At 51.2% G+C, this 17,182-nt stretch overlaps 6 protein-coding genes across 6 annotated transcripts; 3 read left to right on the plus strand and 3 right to left on the minus strand.

The window, feature by feature from the left end:
* Window positions 1-581: 581 nt before the first annotated feature.
* On the plus strand, window positions 582-6,283 carry PtrM4_083390 (RNA-binding protein Puf family, translational repressor; the record flags this gene model as incomplete). The annotated part of the gene is made up of 2 exons (XM_066106578.1): window positions 582-646; window positions 694-6,283. The coding sequence occupies 2 exons, from the start codon at window positions 582-584 to the stop codon at window positions 6,281-6,283; spliced, it is 5,655 nt and encodes a 1,884-aa protein (XP_065963516.1).
* A 315-nt stretch (window positions 6,284-6,598) lies between these two features.
* Window positions 6,599-8,221, minus strand: PtrM4_083400 (Pneumo-att-G multi-domain protein; the record flags this gene model as incomplete). Its single annotated transcript, XM_001940346.1, has 1 exon — window positions 6,599-8,221. The coding sequence occupies one exon, from the start codon at window positions 8,219-8,221 to the stop codon at window positions 6,599-6,601; it is 1,623 nt and encodes a 540-aa protein (XP_001940381.1).
* Window positions 8,222-8,593: 372 nt separating this feature from the next.
* PtrM4_083410 (Nth, EndoIII-related endonuclease) lies at window positions 8,594-10,092 on the minus strand (the record flags this gene model as incomplete). Its single annotated transcript, XM_066106579.1, has 3 exons — window positions 8,594-8,600; window positions 8,785-9,437; window positions 9,484-10,092. 3 exons carry the CDS (start codon window positions 10,090-10,092, stop codon window positions 8,594-8,596), a joined length of 1,269 nt encoding a protein of 422 aa, XP_065963517.1.
* An 848-nt stretch (window positions 10,093-10,940) lies between these two features.
* Window positions 10,941-11,783, plus strand: PtrM4_083420 (Epimerase domain containing protein; the record flags this gene model as incomplete). The annotated part of the gene is made up of 1 exon (XM_001940344.2): window positions 10,941-11,783. The coding sequence occupies one exon, from the start codon at window positions 10,941-10,943 to the stop codon at window positions 11,781-11,783; it is 843 nt and encodes a 280-aa protein (XP_001940379.2).
* A 522-nt stretch (window positions 11,784-12,305) lies between these two features.
* On the plus strand, window positions 12,306-13,196 carry PtrM4_083430 (Vesicle coat complex COPII, subunit SEC24-subunit SFB2-subunit SFB3; the record flags this gene model as incomplete). The annotated part of the gene is made up of 1 exon (XM_001940343.1): window positions 12,306-13,196. The coding sequence occupies one exon, from the start codon at window positions 12,306-12,308 to the stop codon at window positions 13,194-13,196; it is 891 nt and encodes a 296-aa protein (XP_001940378.1).
* Window positions 13,197-14,353: 1,157 nt separating this feature from the next.
* Window positions 14,354-17,092, minus strand: PtrM4_083440 (uncharacterized protein; the record flags this gene model as incomplete). The annotated part of the gene is made up of 1 exon (XM_066106580.1): window positions 14,354-17,092. One exon carries the CDS (start codon window positions 17,090-17,092, stop codon window positions 14,354-14,356), a length of 2,739 nt encoding a protein of 912 aa, XP_065963518.1.
* Window positions 17,093-17,182: the final 90 nt, after the last annotated feature.

The raw sequence follows: 17,182 nt of genomic DNA on the forward strand, positions 1-17,182 counted from the left end.
TCTGTTAATGGCGTGTATTGTGTCCCGCGCTGTTATATAGTTTTCTTCACGTAACAGCTGACAGGAGGGGCTTGTCGGTCCGTTACCGTTACCGGCAGTTGAGTTGTCTTGAATAAATTGCTGACATGCAGAGAGCACGGTCGGGGGCGGAAAAGAGCGGATGTGTACAAAGGTAGCGGGGTGACTCAGGATGCGATGCGCCTATTCAGACATTGAGGTTGCGGAGTTAACACGGAGGTGGCACTTCCATGGCCCTGCCACGGACCTTTGTCCACGACAGCTTCGACAAGTATCACTGCATGATGCGATTGTTGAAGAAGGTGTGTTTTGAGAATGGAGTGTACAAAAAAGAGACTGTTTTACATTTCCATCCCGTATAACACGTGATAGTGTGTGGTGGTGCAGCCGACTAACAAACGTCCCCTTGTGATGATCCCTGCACGTCTTAGCTTGACTTTCGCGTGAGCTTTCGCGACTTTCGTACATGGACTCAAACAATCGGCTTCTCCCCACCCACGCCGATACTAAACCTTCATGGCCTCTGGCTAACTGACCTTCACATCGCGCACTGTAGCGCAGACATGGCCCCCAATCAATTGCCCGAGTTCGATGTGGGCAAGTGCCTTAAAGGCGAACAGCAGCTGGTGTAGGTGTTTACCTTGATTGATGCAGCCAGACGACTGACACCATCAGGACGTGGGATATCGCCTATCGCGCCCTTTGCGACCCGGAAACCGCATCCAAGAGCGAGGCCCTACGCGCCTTCCTCACCGCTAGCGAAAACACCGGCATCCTCAGCCGGCCATGGAAGCCCTTTGCAGACCCATCGCCGCAGGAAGAGACGAAATTTGAAACCAAAACCTCGCCCATTTGCGTCACACCCGCCAAGAGCGACCACTACGATGTGGCTGAGATAAAAGAGGATACTTTGTGGCTATCCAAAGAGGCGCAAATCTCGGAATATGCAGCCCTGCGACTGGTTGTCCAAGAATGGCAGGGCAGGCCAACCGCCCAGCTTCTGAGCGGCCTGACTGAGGAAGAAGCGCTCAGCGTACAGGAAGCGGCAGGTGTTGCGAACCTAGGAGCCTCGACTTTCGTCTCAAACTCGTCCATTCTCGCTACACCGCTCGCCTCAAAGACGGCGCATCTCGAAACCAAGCACCAGCGTCGCCTCCGTATTCTCGATCTATATCACTCCACATGCGCCTCCATCATACGCATCAGCCAGCTCCTCGTTTCCTGGGGCTGCGCGTCCAGCTTGCGCAACCAAACAATTTACGGCAACGACTATCTCAGCATCGGTGCAGGCTGGATCGAAGAGCTTGGCCAGGCTATTACAGCAGCACAAGATGGAGCGGGAAATGGAAAAGCGCTAGACGAGTGCCTCAGGGCGTTTTCAACGAGATGCGATGCCTTGGATACCGGTTATGGCTGGGATGTGGACGAGGCCATAATAGGCGCTGCTTCCGAGAAGTGGGTTGTCGCCCAAACCACCGAGCTGTTGCACATTCTTCATCTGGCCCTAGTCCACGCCGACTTGGTTGTCAAAGACTTTTTGCCTGCAGCCACCATTGAGGACTGGCTCAAGGCATTTAATTTCCGCGGCTTCTTTCGCGAGTTTCCAGCAGTCACGCCTCGCCAGGAGCCCCTCATCCCAGTCATACAGCTCTTGACCTCCCTCATGTCATTGACCATCTTGAAAGTGGACAAGATCATGGACGACCTGGAATCTGGAGACTGCAACACTTGGCACCCCTCGTCGTACATTCTCAACTCTGCCGTTGTAGAGAGCATCACCACCATATTTGGAGAAGCAAAGCTACTGGGTGCTAGTCCAGCCACACCACCTATCTTTGCCTGGGCCATCCTGACTTGGAAACTGACAAGCCGGGCGGGCTATCAAGAAGAAGAACGTATGCGTCTTCTTGAAGCATCAGATGGCGCTGGCAACCAGGAATCAGAACCTTCAGTGCTTGAAGAAGCTGCATTGACTGTCGGAAGACTTGAAAGCCACGAGTTGTTTGACGGCAAGATGCCATTTGAGGACCTTGCCACTGCCTGTTCAGCGGTAGGTGTTCTGGCTATTGTCAATCAGCTCGTTGAAATGAGTTTGCCTGCGTTTGGGACGTCAATCGACCGAATTACCCAAGATCGCATCCGTTTGTTATTCCTTCATCTTGTTCGCGCTGCTGTTGGCAGTGATATTGTCGCATACAGTCCGGATCTTATAGTGACTGCATACACCATTCTAGCCGGTGACAACACTTTCCGAAAGTGGGAGAATGGCGAAGTCTCTCGCCATGCTGACCCTGTTGTTGCATACTTTTTGGAAGACGAATATGTCCTCAGACCGCAACTACTAAACGAAGCTCGCCTGCGCTACCCCTATGAGATGGTTCCATTCCTCAAATTCTGCAGTGCCTTGACACGTGGAGACAAAACAATGCAGAACGGTATGCCTACATTTGTGGACAAGCTCGCAAACCACAATCGACTCATGCAACGCCTTCCGGACGGGTTCAACGGCTACGCACTAACACGTGAAGAAGAAAACCTCAACTGGGTCGAGCTTACCGCAGATCTTCCACTGTTCTCTTCAGGGGCTTCTTCCGGCTTTCGCGGTCAACGTCGCCTACTAACTTCAGGCGCCTCAATACAGTCACATGGACTTTCGGTAATCCCAGCCGGCACAGAGGGAATGATCGTTGACGACAACTCCGTGCCGTACGTGGCGGTATGGCACCACCAGCATTCCACGTTATCGTACCTTGTGGAATTACTGTCAACGTATCCTGTAGGAAGCAGCAAGGTGGAGACTGCTACGCAGCAGCCGGCATCGCGTGAAAGCGTGGTCGAAGTTGTTGGGCTCTTTGCAGACCTGATACACTCTTCTTTACACACATCTGATGGCGTATGCTCGCCTGAGTTCCTCGAAACAATCGGCATTGGCGCCGAGGGTAGCCATGATACCATCAGTCTCGTGCTCGCAATCTTCGAAGAGGAACTCTTACATCTCTGCCAGGAACCGAGCGATGACTTATCGCTTGAGCTGTTGGTCAACTGTACACACTTCTTAGAGGCCTTGGTTATCATTGCCCCACAACGAGTCTGGCCTTGGCTCGCTCGGAGTAAATTGCTAGAGGGCGATGGAAACGGAAGCTTGGCAACTATCTTGATTGGCACTGAGATGGTTCTTGGACGATACGACTTCCTCATCGGATGCATTCGGCTATACAGAGGGCTTGTAAAGGATGCAGTGGGAAGATCGGTATCACGCAAAGTCCCTACAAAGGCATTGAGTCGGTTCAACGCACTTGCGCCATCCGAAAGCGGGACTTCGGATAAAATCATGAGCACTATTCTGTTCACCTTTGGTCGGACACTTGCCAGCGTTTACGAGACCTCATTGAGCTGGAAATACTCTCAGCCCAACCACCGCCCTGAGATTAACATCGCCATCTGCGAAGTCTTCAGGACAATCCTGGACCTTGCCTACAGCGTAGACGACTCGCCACAACTATCCGCTAAGCTGACAAAACCTATTGCGCCCATTGCAGAGTACATCACTCAGTTATATCTAACGCGTTCTGACGCAGAGCGCCCGGCGAACCCACTGATGACGTCGCTACTTATCGGGGTGAGCCCCAGCGACACTACATTGCTCACAACATCGACCGCACTATGGAACCAGCAGACTCAGACAACGCTAGCGTTTGCCGACGTGCTTGTCCGAATTGCTATACTACACAACAAGCCCTGGACACATTTGGAGCAGCAACTTTTCAAGGCCACGCCACTATTAGCACGTCTGTACGCTACGAGTGATAAGTGGAAGTCGCAGGTCGTATTGTTACTAGAGGCTCTCGTGCGCGGCGCCGTACGTGTTACCGAACAAGATGACTCGGAAATGGCAGACGGAGACCTGAAGCTGTCCACCCGGAAGAAGGCCGAGCATCGAGAACCCCCTTCGCTACTTGGTCACTTGGGTCCCCGCACTGCGAAGAACTTTTTGAGTGTGCTCTCTCAGCTAGATGAACCGTTGAGGATTGTGGACATTCAGACGAATGTGTGGAACCTGCTTTCAGCGGTGGTCACTTGCAAGCAGCAATGGTTTTCTCTGTTCCTGCTTAATGGAAGCACTCCACGGGAGTTTATCCGTAGCAAAAAAGACGCAACGCACGATTCGAGAAACAAGGCGTTGCTTACGCGAGCTCTCGACGCGCTATCTGATATGCCGCTTCCAGAGAAAGAGCCTAGTGGTCTTCCATGGCCGTTATATACTGCCATGCTAGAGTTTGTGTCATCTGCGCAAAACAACTGGTCATGGGCAATGGGCGACCTGCGACAACGCAAAGACTTGATCCAGAAGTTGCTCGCGTTTCTTAAGTGGATGGCGAAGCAACCCAAGCAACCGCGGATGAGCAACAACATCGAAACCCTAGAACGTTCCTTCGAGAACAGGTTTGCGTCTTTGGCTTGCGAAGTCATTGCCATGTATCTTCATAGTTCGCGGCAAGCGGGCGACATCACCGTACTCAAGGAAGTCGTTCCAGCTTTGACATATCTACAAGATATGGCCCTGGATCTACCTTCTTACAGCACGTCGTTGCACAGTTACCTGAAGCAGAACCTGGAGCAGCAATACCCTGGTGTTTTGCTATCCAACTTCAAGCGAACCACTCTGTACCCAGAAACCTTTGGTCGTGCTTTCTTCTACCACGTCGATCTCGCTCAGCAACTCCTCGGCTTCAACAGCAAGTGGGCTGGTCCTAGAGAAGGCACTGGCTTTGCGTCTGAAGTCGAAAAGGCCAACTACAACTTGGGGCTGGTGGAGTCGCAAGTTCTGCTACTTCATGGCTGGAAGCTGCTGGCTCTGGAGTTGAGTCAGGTATTTGCAAAGGACGAGCGGATTGTGAAGGTACTCACTGGCGTCATTTCTAAGTGTATGAATGCCAATTCGCAGTCGAACCTCCCAGAAGCTTTGTTCGGCCAGCTCATGATCGTTCGAGCGGACCTGTCATTAGCTTTGTTGAAGAAGCTTGTTGAGGCCAAAGTCCGGACGACGGAAGCGCGCCAACTACTTGGCCCAGTATGGAAAGCAATTCGCCAATCTACCCCCGACTTCGACAATGTGTTTTCTAGCGACTCTGTGCATTACTACCGGTCTCTATTGCGCATTCTCTACCTCGTCTTGCACTTCCATCTCATCGACGATACAGACCAATCCGAGGATGCAAACTTCCGCTCGAGCTTCCGCGGCACCATGCCCACAAGTCACAACACCTACACCGAGCCTATTTCCACTCAGCTCCTCGAAATCCTCCAAGACACCGTTGCCAAAGGCTTCCGCAGTCTCGCCACCCAACTGCACACCGACCCCGCAACCGTCTCACCCTCCGACTTTGCCCTCCTCACCGCCCTCCTCCAACGAATCATTGCCATTCCAGAGATGTCGAAATGGCAACAACAAGCCGCACTCCAATTTGCAAACAGCAACACTGTCCGCTACGCCACCAGTCTCTTCTCGTGGGCCGACCGCCTCACCATACCCCATCAGCAACACGCCTCCGGCATGCCCGACCCCATCTACGGCGAACTAAGCATCCTCTTCATTCTCTCCCTCTCCAGTATCCCCACCCTCGCCGAAACAATGGCCGTAGAAGGTATCCTCTCACAACTCAACACGGCGAACATCATGCAATATTTCCGTCGCCCCTGCGGCTCCGGCCCCTTTGACAACCCACCCCGCATGCACAGCATCTGGACAAAAGGCATCCTACCCCTCTGCCTCAACCTCCTGCTATCCGTTGGCCCGCCCATTGCAGCAGAAATATCTGGTTTCCTAAACCAATTCCCCAAACAACTCGCTCGCTCCGTCGGTAGCATCAATTCAAACCCGCCCAGCTCCCGCAACCCCGCCGCCAGCAAAATCACAGCCGCCATCGCGAGTGAAATCCATAGTCTGGCGCTCTTACATAGCATTCTGGAGAATGTGAGGAAGCAAGGGCCCAAACTCGGTATTCAAGCTAATGAGGTGGAGAGCTTGGATTGGGATCATGAGGCTGTGAAGGAGGATGTCGAGTCCTGGTTGGGCAGGAAGGGCGCGCTGAGAGAGCGTATTGTGGCGACTGATGAGAGGGAGTTGGAGTTGCTGGGTAAGAGGAATGGCGAGGGTGAGGATGCGTTGAGTTTGCTTGAGAGTAGGATTTTGGAAGAGTTGGAGGATGCAGGGAGGTGCTTGGGTGTTGGGAATGGGAATGGGAATGGTGGGGCGAAGAAGTAGGGAAGTGATGGGGGTGGAAAAGAATTGGTAGCATTGGTGTTTGGTGTAGGTTATGTTTATCTATGCAAATGTGCTTGTTTTTTAATGGATCTTCTCATTGCCATTCATCTCATTGCATCATGAACGAACGCTGTCTGTCTGCCCATGTGTCTGCGTGAGGATATCCTGTGTCCTAACTCTCTGTACTCCTGCACCTAATATACCTCCAGACAGCTAGACACACGTGCTACCTCGCATAATGGACCCCATATACACCGCTACGGCGCATACCCCGTATCAGACAAGACATCATCTGGTGACATACAAGCGATCCTCCTAGAGAACAGCCCATCCGCCCTCCACCTCCCTGACCTCCAGTGTCGTCAAGCCACCCGCCAAATCAACAGTATCACTATCAATCATATACTCCTCCTCGGACTCGGACTCGCTCTCCGTAAAGGTATCCGTCTCAGTTCCGTAGTGCACACGGTTGTACATATCGATCACAAATTGTTTCTCGTATTCTTCCGACCACTTTGAAGATATCTCATACACCGCCACTCTACGAATCATCTTCTTGCCCACAGTTTGGGCGTCAGCGTCCGCGTCGGTGCCAGCGTAAATGTCGCCAACCTCACCACCCAAGGCAATATGCAAAGGCTCAACAACCAACTGAGTCTCCTCATACATCTCATCAATATACAGGTACGTCATGATACCGACCAGAAGTACGAGCTCAGCCGCAAGAGCTGCACGAAACAGTAGTGGCCCTTTGATGCAGAAGCCGGGCGCGATGATGAAGATGAGGCATTGGAACGCCAGCATGGCTATCAGGATGCAGACTTCGGACTTGTTGGAGGCAAAGGTTTCAAGGAATGTGCGGTCGGCGAAGGTGGGGAGCACCATTATGAGGATGAGGAGGGCGATCTGGGTGCGGTAGATTAGGTTGATGAGGGCTGTAGTGATCCGGGGAAGTTCTTTGGGGTCGTTGATGATTGTAAAGAGTTTGGTTTGGCGCGTGGTGAGATGGTTGAAGAGGGCGATGGTAATGTTCGATGTTGAATTTGCCTCAGAGGTAGCCTGGTCGGTTCCGTTGGGATATGTTAGACGACAAGGTCTCCCGTCTTCACAGACAAATGCGAAGCCAAAGGGAACATCTGGAAGGACCTTTGCTGGAACAGTGGTGTCGGCGACAATGCGTTCCTTAAGCTTCGCAACATCAACATCATGCCGGTGCAGATCGCCGATGATATAACGGACGTAAGCCTGGAACATCTCCTGCTTAAATTCCCTGAAGAAAGATGGCACTCTCTCAGCCAAATACCTAGACCGGTACGCAAAGTTCACCCAATGCTGCTCCAGTCGCTGCTTCGCCGTAGACGCCTTGGCAACAATCAGCGGGCTGAAGACTTGTCTACCGCAGTGCTCATCCGCCCACTCGGTAACGCGGTCGCGGATATTCGGGTATTGGAAGCCAGGGCCCGAGGAGAGGGAGGCGTTGGCAACGTACAGACTGCGGACGAGGCATCGTTCATGGGGTTCCATGAAGCGGCGGGATAAGGGCAGAGAGTCGATGGTGTCTAGTTGGGTGTCAAAGAGGGACTTTACTGACGCCTCAGAGATGTGGGCGTGGGACATGTCGGTCGTGGCGTTGTAGAGTTCCATGTTGTGTCCGGCGGCTATGGAGAGCTGTTTGTTGAAGTACAGGAGGCGTATGGCGATGAAAGAGAGGCACGTGGTGAGGAGGACTAGGCGCGTGAATGCGCGGCCGATCTTGATGCTGTATGTGCTGGTGTGCTTCTTGTCTTTCTTTTTCTTGTCGTCGGAGTCGTCTTTGCCGCTATACTCTGGTCCAGTTTGATCGCCATCGGACAAAGTAGTGTATTCACTACCTGTCTCCTGCATGTCAGCAGGGTCCTCCGGCACAGCTACTGCTGCCACGTCCTTTTCGACGTTCATATTTCTGTCTTCTTGTAGAATTAGTAAATCGTTCGTTAGTTTGTATGGAGATCTGTCGGTCTGGCAAAGTGGGCGAGTCAACGAGTGCGGTTACTGGTGTCGTGCTGCAGCGGGTAATAAGTGTTGGAGTGCGCAAAGTGTTGATGTACCACGGTCGGGGCTGTGGGGCTAGCGACAAATGAACCTGGAACTAGGCAGCACTGGAAAGCAAAAGAAGTCAATGGTATGGTTCGCGGGGAGAGGCTCGTGCGGGAAAGAGATCCAATGGGGGACTGCGCGTATGAGACTCCATACACTGATGATGCGATGGACTGGCTGATTCGTCAGAAGCTCGCAATAGTCCTGCATTTTCTGGAAAGTTCAGATCAGTGTCTATGAGCTAACGAGTAGATTCTGGACGCATGCGAGGCAGTCCCACTTTTACGGATGAATGCAGCTGATGCGAAGTCGACGCGAGAAAACGTGACAAGGTTGGAATCATATTTACACTTTTGATCTGAAAGGCGGTATAAACATGTGATAGGACAACTAGAGAATCATGGGTTTATAGAGTGAGTACTTACTACTTCTTCCGTGTTGATCGTTTGCGGGGCACTTTCCCAATGTCCTCGATATCCAGCATTGCACCTGCCACATCCTCGGCTTTGACCTCAGCAAACTCAGCAGCTACTACCTTCTCCTGCACCGCAACTTCACCCCCAGGCGCTTCGACTTTTACTACAGCTTCTTCTCTCTTGACCTTTGTACTTTTCGATACCACTGCAGATGGACACAGACCTCTATCCGCAAGTTTGCAGTTTCCACATTTCCTTCCAACGGGCAAGCATATGGTTTGTCCAAAGCCCACCAGCAAATTGTTGATATCATGCCATTTTTCTTTAGGCAACCATGATTCTAGTGCTGCGCGGGTTTGTTCGGGTGTTTGGGTCTTGTGCCATTTCCATAGGTTGACTATTCGGTGCACATGAACGTCGACGCCTATACCTTCGGTCCGACCCCAGGCTGCGCTCAGACAGAGATATCCCATCTTTGGTCCGACACCCGGTAGTGATACTAGGCCTTCAATACTATCGGGTATGTCCGAGTTCCACTTGTCTCTAAGTATCTCTGCCGTCTGCTTGATGTACTTTGTCTTGAGGTTGTGGAACCCCACCTTATTGATGAATGCATTCAGCGCTGGTGGTTCGAGTGCAAGAACTGATTCAAGGTTGAAGCCCTGTTTATGTTAGCTGTGAGTGGACAATAGAGCGTGCTTGACCTACGCCTGGCATCTTCTCCTGCATGTTCCGCATAACAGGTGCCAGAACGGTATCCTTGGTCTGGCTGCTGAGCATCAAGGCTATAAGCGTCTGGAATCGTTGGTCGCGCGGCGTCCTCTGCCTCTCCGCCAGACTCTCACATCCCATGGTATCCACCGGAGCAACGTTTTCATTGCGCATCTCCCTGGTTAGGGCATACATCTCCTCCCAGTTCGCCGGCGGTTCAATCTTGACTGTTCCATCACTAGTTTTGGTCTTTTTCGCAGGCGCAGCGCGCGCTTTCTTCGTCTTTGGAGCTTTCTTCGGTGACGTGATCGCAGTGATTGAAGTTTCCTCTACTTCATGCTTAATAACAACTGGATTGCTTTGGCCCCTTTTCCTCTTCTTGGGTGCTGGTTGCGTGTCATTGTCCGAGCTCGGATCCGGCGGCACAGAACTCAATGCAGAATCAGACGCGTTCATCGTATCATTTTCAGCTTCTGCCTTGATCATGCTTGCTCCGGCACTGGGGTTCGCTGCATTCGATGCGGTTCGGGGTTGACGCAAGGCTCTCCGCGTGCTGCTCGCAGCAAGGATTCGCGCTGTATCGCGGGAGATGCGTGAGGTCCGCATCGTAGGCTGGAGATGGTTGATGCCCCTGAAAGAAAGCCCGTCGTGACAACCTGGGGAGGTGAAGCTGCGCGACAGTAATGACGACGACGCGCATCCTTGTACGTAAGCAGCCAATAAGCGCAGATGGAGCTTAGCACGATAGCGCGACATCACGTGCAAAACTCAAAGTCCGGTTTTCTCTTTGCGTATGACGTCATTAGAGTTATCTAAGATTTCTAGTGAAAATAGTCCAGCTAGAATCAATAGATTTACTAATTTCCCGATTAATAAAAACTTAGCATCTAATTCTCTCTTTACATATGACGTCATTTAAACTACTAGAGATTTCTAGTGAAAAAGGCTCAGCTAGAATCAACAGATTTCCCGATTGCCTAATTAGGAAATGACCAAAATTCTAGCTGAATCACGCTTCAGGGTCTCCCTTCACCCAAAATACCAGCTATCCATAACTGTGGGCGTGCCCGACACGTCTCTTCAGATGTCTTGTGTCGCGTATGTCCTTTTTTTTCAAGTTACTCGCCTGTGACATCTTACGACATGGAGTGATACCATGATTATGGTGTTCTACGCGGTTTTGCTACAAATCTTCCACGATGGCGCATCCTGTTCCGGCTGGACCAAACAACGCAGCATTTGAATCTTGCAATACATCCTCGTATCATATCTTACAGTAGAACCCGAGCAGTTGGTTCGTGCAGGGCCGATGCAAGCTAATTTGGCGCGTGCGGGGACTCGGCAAAATGTCGCAACGTCACGACTTCAAGACACATTGTGTCGTCTACCCTGAACCGAAAGAAGGTGACTACATACCAAGCTCAGACATATAATCACCTACATCAACAAGTGTTATGCTGCGAGAACGAATGAAACAAGTGGAACTCCTGATCCTAGGCGCTGGCTGGACGTCCAACTTCCTAGTCCCGCAACTGGAAGAGGCCAACATACCATACGCTGCAACTACGACTACGGGAAGAGATGGCACAATACCTTTCAAGTTTGACCCAGAGTCAGGAGATTCGGAGCCTTATAAACGCCTGCCCGCTGCCGAGACGGTGCTCATCACCTTTCCTTTGGTGGGCCACAACCAGTCGAAGGCTCTAGTCGGATTGTATCGCTCCTTACACGGAGCGAAGAACAACTGGATCCAGCTGGGCTCGACTGGTATTTTTAACCAGCTTCCCAATGAGTGGAGCACTTCTGACTCCCACTATGACAAGCACAATAAGCGAGCCATCGCAGAAGACGAGCTACTCTCACTACACGGCTGCGTGTTGAACCTCTCTGGACTTTATGGTGGCGAGCGCGTCCCTTCAAGGTGGCTCTCTCGTATTGTCAAGTCAAAAGAGGATATACAAAAGCGTGGGGCAGTACATTTCGTCCACGGCGATGACGTCGCGCGTGCCATCATCGCTACTCATCGGAATTTTACTCCGGGAAAACGCTGGATTGTATCAGATCTACGTGTCTACGATTGGTGGGATCTCATCATGAGTTTCAGTGCCACAGTCAGTTTGTCTGCCGGAGAAGAGCAGCAGCTCGCTCAAAAATGTGCTGGGTGGGTTGGCGAGCTCATGGCGGAGGAAAACGTTCGCGCTCTGCCCCGCGACACGAGTACTTTGGGTCTGAAGTTAGACTCTAGAGAATTTTGGCAGCATCACGCGATGTGGCCTCAGCATAAACGATTATCCTGAGGTCGTAGAGGTCGTTTTGAGCAGTTTAGTATGTAATCATACTTTTTGTAGGCGTCTGTGTGGCTGCTGCTATGAAAGTTCTGCTGCAAAACAAACACACAAATTTATAGACCCTGACGTTTTTAGGCGTTTTCTCGGCTGTGCCATGGAAACGAAGACATCGCCCAAGGAATAGCCTACATAGACGTATGATTACTGCCTACAATCCACTAGCGTCTCTCGCATTATTGGTAGTTCATATTTATAAGTGAGGACTTGGACAGTCAAGCGGTAATACTTACCTAAGTCATGACTGCCCCGTAATTTATCCACTGTTAGACCTACCGCACATGTGTCCATCCTCGCTTCGCAGAGTATAAAAAGTGTACCTCCCACTCATCCTTTCCTCTTAGTCTCCAGTGTCTTAATATTCTTGCACTGATCCCAACGTCTCAAAGCCCTTCTAGCAAGCAATACTCTCATAGACACACATACACAAAAACACATACTCCCTCTACATCAATACCCTCTTCCAGCGCAATCATGCCGCGCCTACCCAAGAACAATCAACAAGGCGGCTCGAGCGTGACCAAGGTCACCAAAAAAAGACAAACTCGCCGTAAGACATCATCACCACCATCTTCGCCTTCTCCTCCTCCCACTACTCACTGGAGTGACGAAATGGGGCAAACCCTTAACTTTGGGCGTCCGGTTCCCTTCCAGGACAACTGGCGGCCGTCTCCTCCGGCTCCAGCACCACAACCTCAACAACATGGGGTTTATGCCCAGGGCCCTTTTCCTGGGCAAGCGCAAAATGAACATTCTGTTGCGAATACCCATTTTTACTCCTACACTGCGCAGGAGTCGCAGGGATACGGACAGGTACAGGGTACCCAGAACAACTTCGCTGCCCCGTCACAGCAGCAACCCTACTTTTCACAAGACCCTCAGATGGTCTTCGCTGCACAGATGCAGCCACAAGGTATTGGTACATACCAGACCCACAACAACTTCGCTGCCCCGACACAGCAGCAGCCGTACCCTCAAATACAGGGTATGCCGAATACATTGGCTGCTATGTCAGAGCAGCAAGAACAAAATTCATTCCTGCCTCTCCAGGAGCCAAGCCAGGAGATACCTGCTCCCCTCCCCGAGCTGTACCAAGACCCCCCGGTGCAGACCACTCAGCAGCGAGATGATGTGTCTGCGCCTACCGCGCCGGATACGATCGACCCATTTTTGCTGGACACAAGCGCAAATGTGCCGGCTACGCAAGGCGCGTCTATCCCAGACGCAAACCAACCCATCGTCGCATTCACTACCTCCTCCAAACAAGAACTCCTCGAATGGATTCCCACCGAGCCCGTCTACTCCAACCCCGACTTCGACGCCTCGCTCGACGTCTTTGACTACGACGCCTACGCAGAACAATAGACTGCGTTGCATATTTGGGATGACGTGATAAAGGGATGGCTGTACCCTGTACCGGGTTGAGTGCCGTTACAACGTTTGATTGACAGATGATGGTTGTTATTATATACAGTAGTTTTGAATGAAGTTTCGATTATACTCATGTCTTTGAACGTGTCTGTGTGTGCATCGATATGTATAATATTTTCAGTATTCTCTAAAGAAAATCCGCTCTTTCACTCATGGTATAAGCAATACGAACAGAGATATAATACCCCGCTAACTTGAGAACTCCTGCGAAAGAAAAAAGAAACAAAAACAACCCACCAATACCTCCCCCTTCTACCACAAGTAATCAGGAAACGGAGTACATGTATGTTTACACCAACCGCCATTTTAATGGCGGTGCTTCTCTTCTGTGGAGAATTCGTTGCTTTGATATAAATTAAAAAAAAAATTGGTTGCGATAGTTTCGGGTCGACTGTACCACGGTACCAACGTCGCTGCTATCCGCTATTCTCACGTGCGAACCATACATCATGATCTAACTACATCATCATATGCAACATCACGATGACCAACTCTCAACGTACTCATCATTACAACTACCTTTTTTCCCAAAGAACCACCGCATGTAACTCAGAGATTAAATGCATCACAATAGACATGTGTGTATGATTAGCTAACCAGTTGGTATTGTGAAGTGGCATGTAGCACGAACCCGGGCATTACCAAGGAGCAACCTTTTCAACATCGCTCCTTGGTAATGCCCGTGTGTGTATGTGTATGCGATCTATTCTATGCTGACGCTGATGTGAGAAAGATGTTGGATGCGACAATGGATGTGATACTGTTTTGGTGATGAACGCTCAAAATATGGTACCATGGTACAGTCGACCTTAGAGCGAGGCACCCGAGACTACCGCATCCAAAGATTACATCAAAGCAGCAAATTTGCGGTCGAAGAGAACCCCTATCAGGTGATGCATAAACATGTGGTAGATGGATACAAAAGCAAGCCCCCCGCAACGCTATGCAAGCCAGAAAATGCTTCGGCCAGTCCAGGCCATGAGTAACACTGAGAAAAAAACAAAACTCTAAAGGTATAAAAAGATAATCTAGGCTCAGCCCCATCTACAAAATAGCAAAGTAACACTTGTTCGTCTTCATGCTCTTCTCTATTACACCTCAATATTCTCAAAAGGATCGCGATCCGGCGGCAATCCTCGATAGATAACTTTGCCCCCCGCATCCAACCGCGCATTCACACTCGTAATCCACACGCGCTTAGTAAACGCACTCGTACGCTCAATCTCGTCCTTAGCGACACCGAGCTCGTCGTGCGGGATCCAGACGGCGGGCTGAATGGCGCGGGAAGCCGGGTGTTGAAACGAGCGCTTGATGAGTTTTTGGCGGGCTTCGGGTTCAATATCTGCGAGCTCGTCGTCGACTTCGTCGAAGAGGTTGCCGGCGGGGAGGACCTGAGCTTCGGCATCACGGATAGGCTTGGCTACGTCGTCGAGGCCCTTTTTCAGCGTGTTGGCGAGGATGTCGAGGGGATCCTTGTGTTTTTGAGATTTCTTTTGCGAGCGCGAGTGGGAGCTTCGGCGGGAGCGGTTAGCCCAGCTGGTTTTGCGGGAAGTGTTGGGGCGGGGTGATTGGGCGTAGCCAGCGGATTGTATGTTGCCGTCGAGGTTGCTGAGCTCGTAGGATTCGTGTTGTTGCTTGTTCTGCTCGTTGCGCTGTGCTTGTTCGTGCTCATCCGCTGGCCAATAACCGTCTTGTTGGGAATTGAGAGACTGGTGTTCGGAATTGTTGTTCTTCTCCCAGCGACTGGCCTGTGCTCGCTGCCACTCTTCATCTCTCATGACCGCCTCGTCCTCAAACGTGATCGGTAGGTACGTGAACAGAGGACCGAAAGCTCTGTTGAGCACAACCTGGAAAAGAACAGTGAAAATGCCCATGATGATCATGATGACAGCATGAGGGAAACATGATTGTCTGCCTTGAGTGTCTTCTTGAAGGAAGAATAAACCAACAAGGCACAGCTCCAGAAAGTAAAGCCCAGTAAAGAGTTGGTTGACCGCCTTTGGAAAAATAAGGCCATTGGTTTCGGCCTTGGCATAACTCACGTAGATCATCTGGTAACGGTAGGTGAACCAGAAGAGACTGAATGTTATCAACATCATTATAAGGATAAGGGGCGAAACCACAGAGTAGATGATACCGATTGCACCAAAATTGGTGTAAACAGGTATCATGGTACCCCAGTTGATGCCAGGCCTTTGCAGCACCCTAGACACCTTCTCTCGCGGCGTGGTGTCGAGGAAACGGAGAAAAATGATGACGACGACAGCACCAATCTGTAGCAGAGTACCAGAGCTGATACTAAGAGATTGTAGAATCATGTAAGAGAAGAAGTAGTTGGCCGCCTTGGGCAAGTTCTTCGCCAAGGTTTGTGGGACGCTGGTAGGATTTTGGAGAAGGGTGTCGATGGTGGCAGTGATACCGGTCGAAATGGACACGACGAGGAATAATTGGACGAACACGAAGGCGAAGTAGAAGTTCTGGACGAGCAACTCTCGTTCGCCTAGCGTGGTTGTACCCGTAACACCAGCGAGGAATCGCAGGATCAGAGGTAGTACAGCGAAGAGAATAGCCAAAAACGCCGGCGGCAACACACCCTGGATGAAACTAAGCAACCATCCGGGGAGTGTTTCGAGCCATCGCAGCCAGTGCAGCGTATCGGTAAGTGTCTCGATCTGGGATAAGGCTCCCGTGAACGTGACAGGGATACCCCAAAAGATGATGAGTCCGACGATGATGAGAACGACACCAAACATGCGGAGATAGCGCTCCCACCACTTCATGGTCAAATTCTCCCACATGACGTAGTTGGGGTTGACCTCTACAGTTCGCGGGTTCATTTGTCGAGGAATATGGTAGCTGAGCGATTGACAAGCCATGTGCGCTGCAACCTGGTGGTTGAACTGAATAAAGGCCGAGTTCATCAACGGGAACCGCTCCGGGTGAGCCTGATCATCAGCAATCTCAGCGTTGAGGCGCGCGAGTTCCTTGCGGCAGTAATAAATCGTGTCCACCTTCTTGCCAATGAGCGGAAGGGAGGGCCACCATGACCAGTTGAACAATGGGATACGCATGGTTTCTCGGTCCTTTGGCCTCAAGTACTTTCTCCAAAGAGCGTCTTCGCCATCCTCTTCCATGGACTCGTCGTACAGTCCAGACATATTATATTTGGTCTTTTCAGGGTCCTTGACTTCTAGTGGCAGTTCTTCTCCCTCTTTCTGGAAAGGCTTTGGGCTCACAAAGTCGCCATGACCAACGTAGACAGCCTTGAGCGTCTGGAAAGGATGCTTCCACCCGATATTAGCAGGTTTCTGTTCATCCTCCTCGGCTGCCGGTGCCTTGAGTTCCGTCTTGGGCGAATTTGGGCCGCTCGCAGTACCGTCAGAACCAAAGGTTTCTTTTTTCGCAAGCGGGGTATCAGTATCGGTACTTGCACCTCGCTGTTGAAAGTCGGCGGAGAGTGGCGAGGTTTCTATAGCGGCATCGATGCCGTCGACGTTGCCATCGGGTTTGGCTGGTTCTTGGTTTTGTGGCTGAACACGACGCTGCTTTCCCACAAATACACCTCGTACACCGCCGTAAACCTTCTTATTGAAGCGGTCAACCCCTTCACCCACGTCACGAAATCCCTCGCCAACAGCGTGCATGCCATCCCCTAGAAAGGCGATGGGTAATTTGGCACGCTTACGATCCGGGGAACTTGACCGCGAGGAAGAGGACGACGATGACGGGGACTCCTCAAGGACCTTTTGAAGTTGTTGTTCGATTTCGTGAGGGTTACCAGCATCCACACCGTGGTCGTGGGTTTCCTGATTGATAGCATGGTTCTGCATGGCCTCGTCCTGCTTCTTCTCTTTTCTGGTCTTTTTCTTTTTGCCCGCTTCTTTCGCTGCCTTCTCTTCCATTTTCTTGTGCTTCTGGGT

The sequence above is a fragment of the Pyrenophora tritici-repentis genome, chromosome 3, assembly GCF_003171515.1.
Source record: "Pyrenophora tritici-repentis strain M4 chromosome 3, whole genome shotgun sequence".
NCBI lineage: Eukaryota > Fungi > Ascomycota > Dothideomycetes > Pleosporales > Pleosporaceae > Pyrenophora > Pyrenophora tritici-repentis.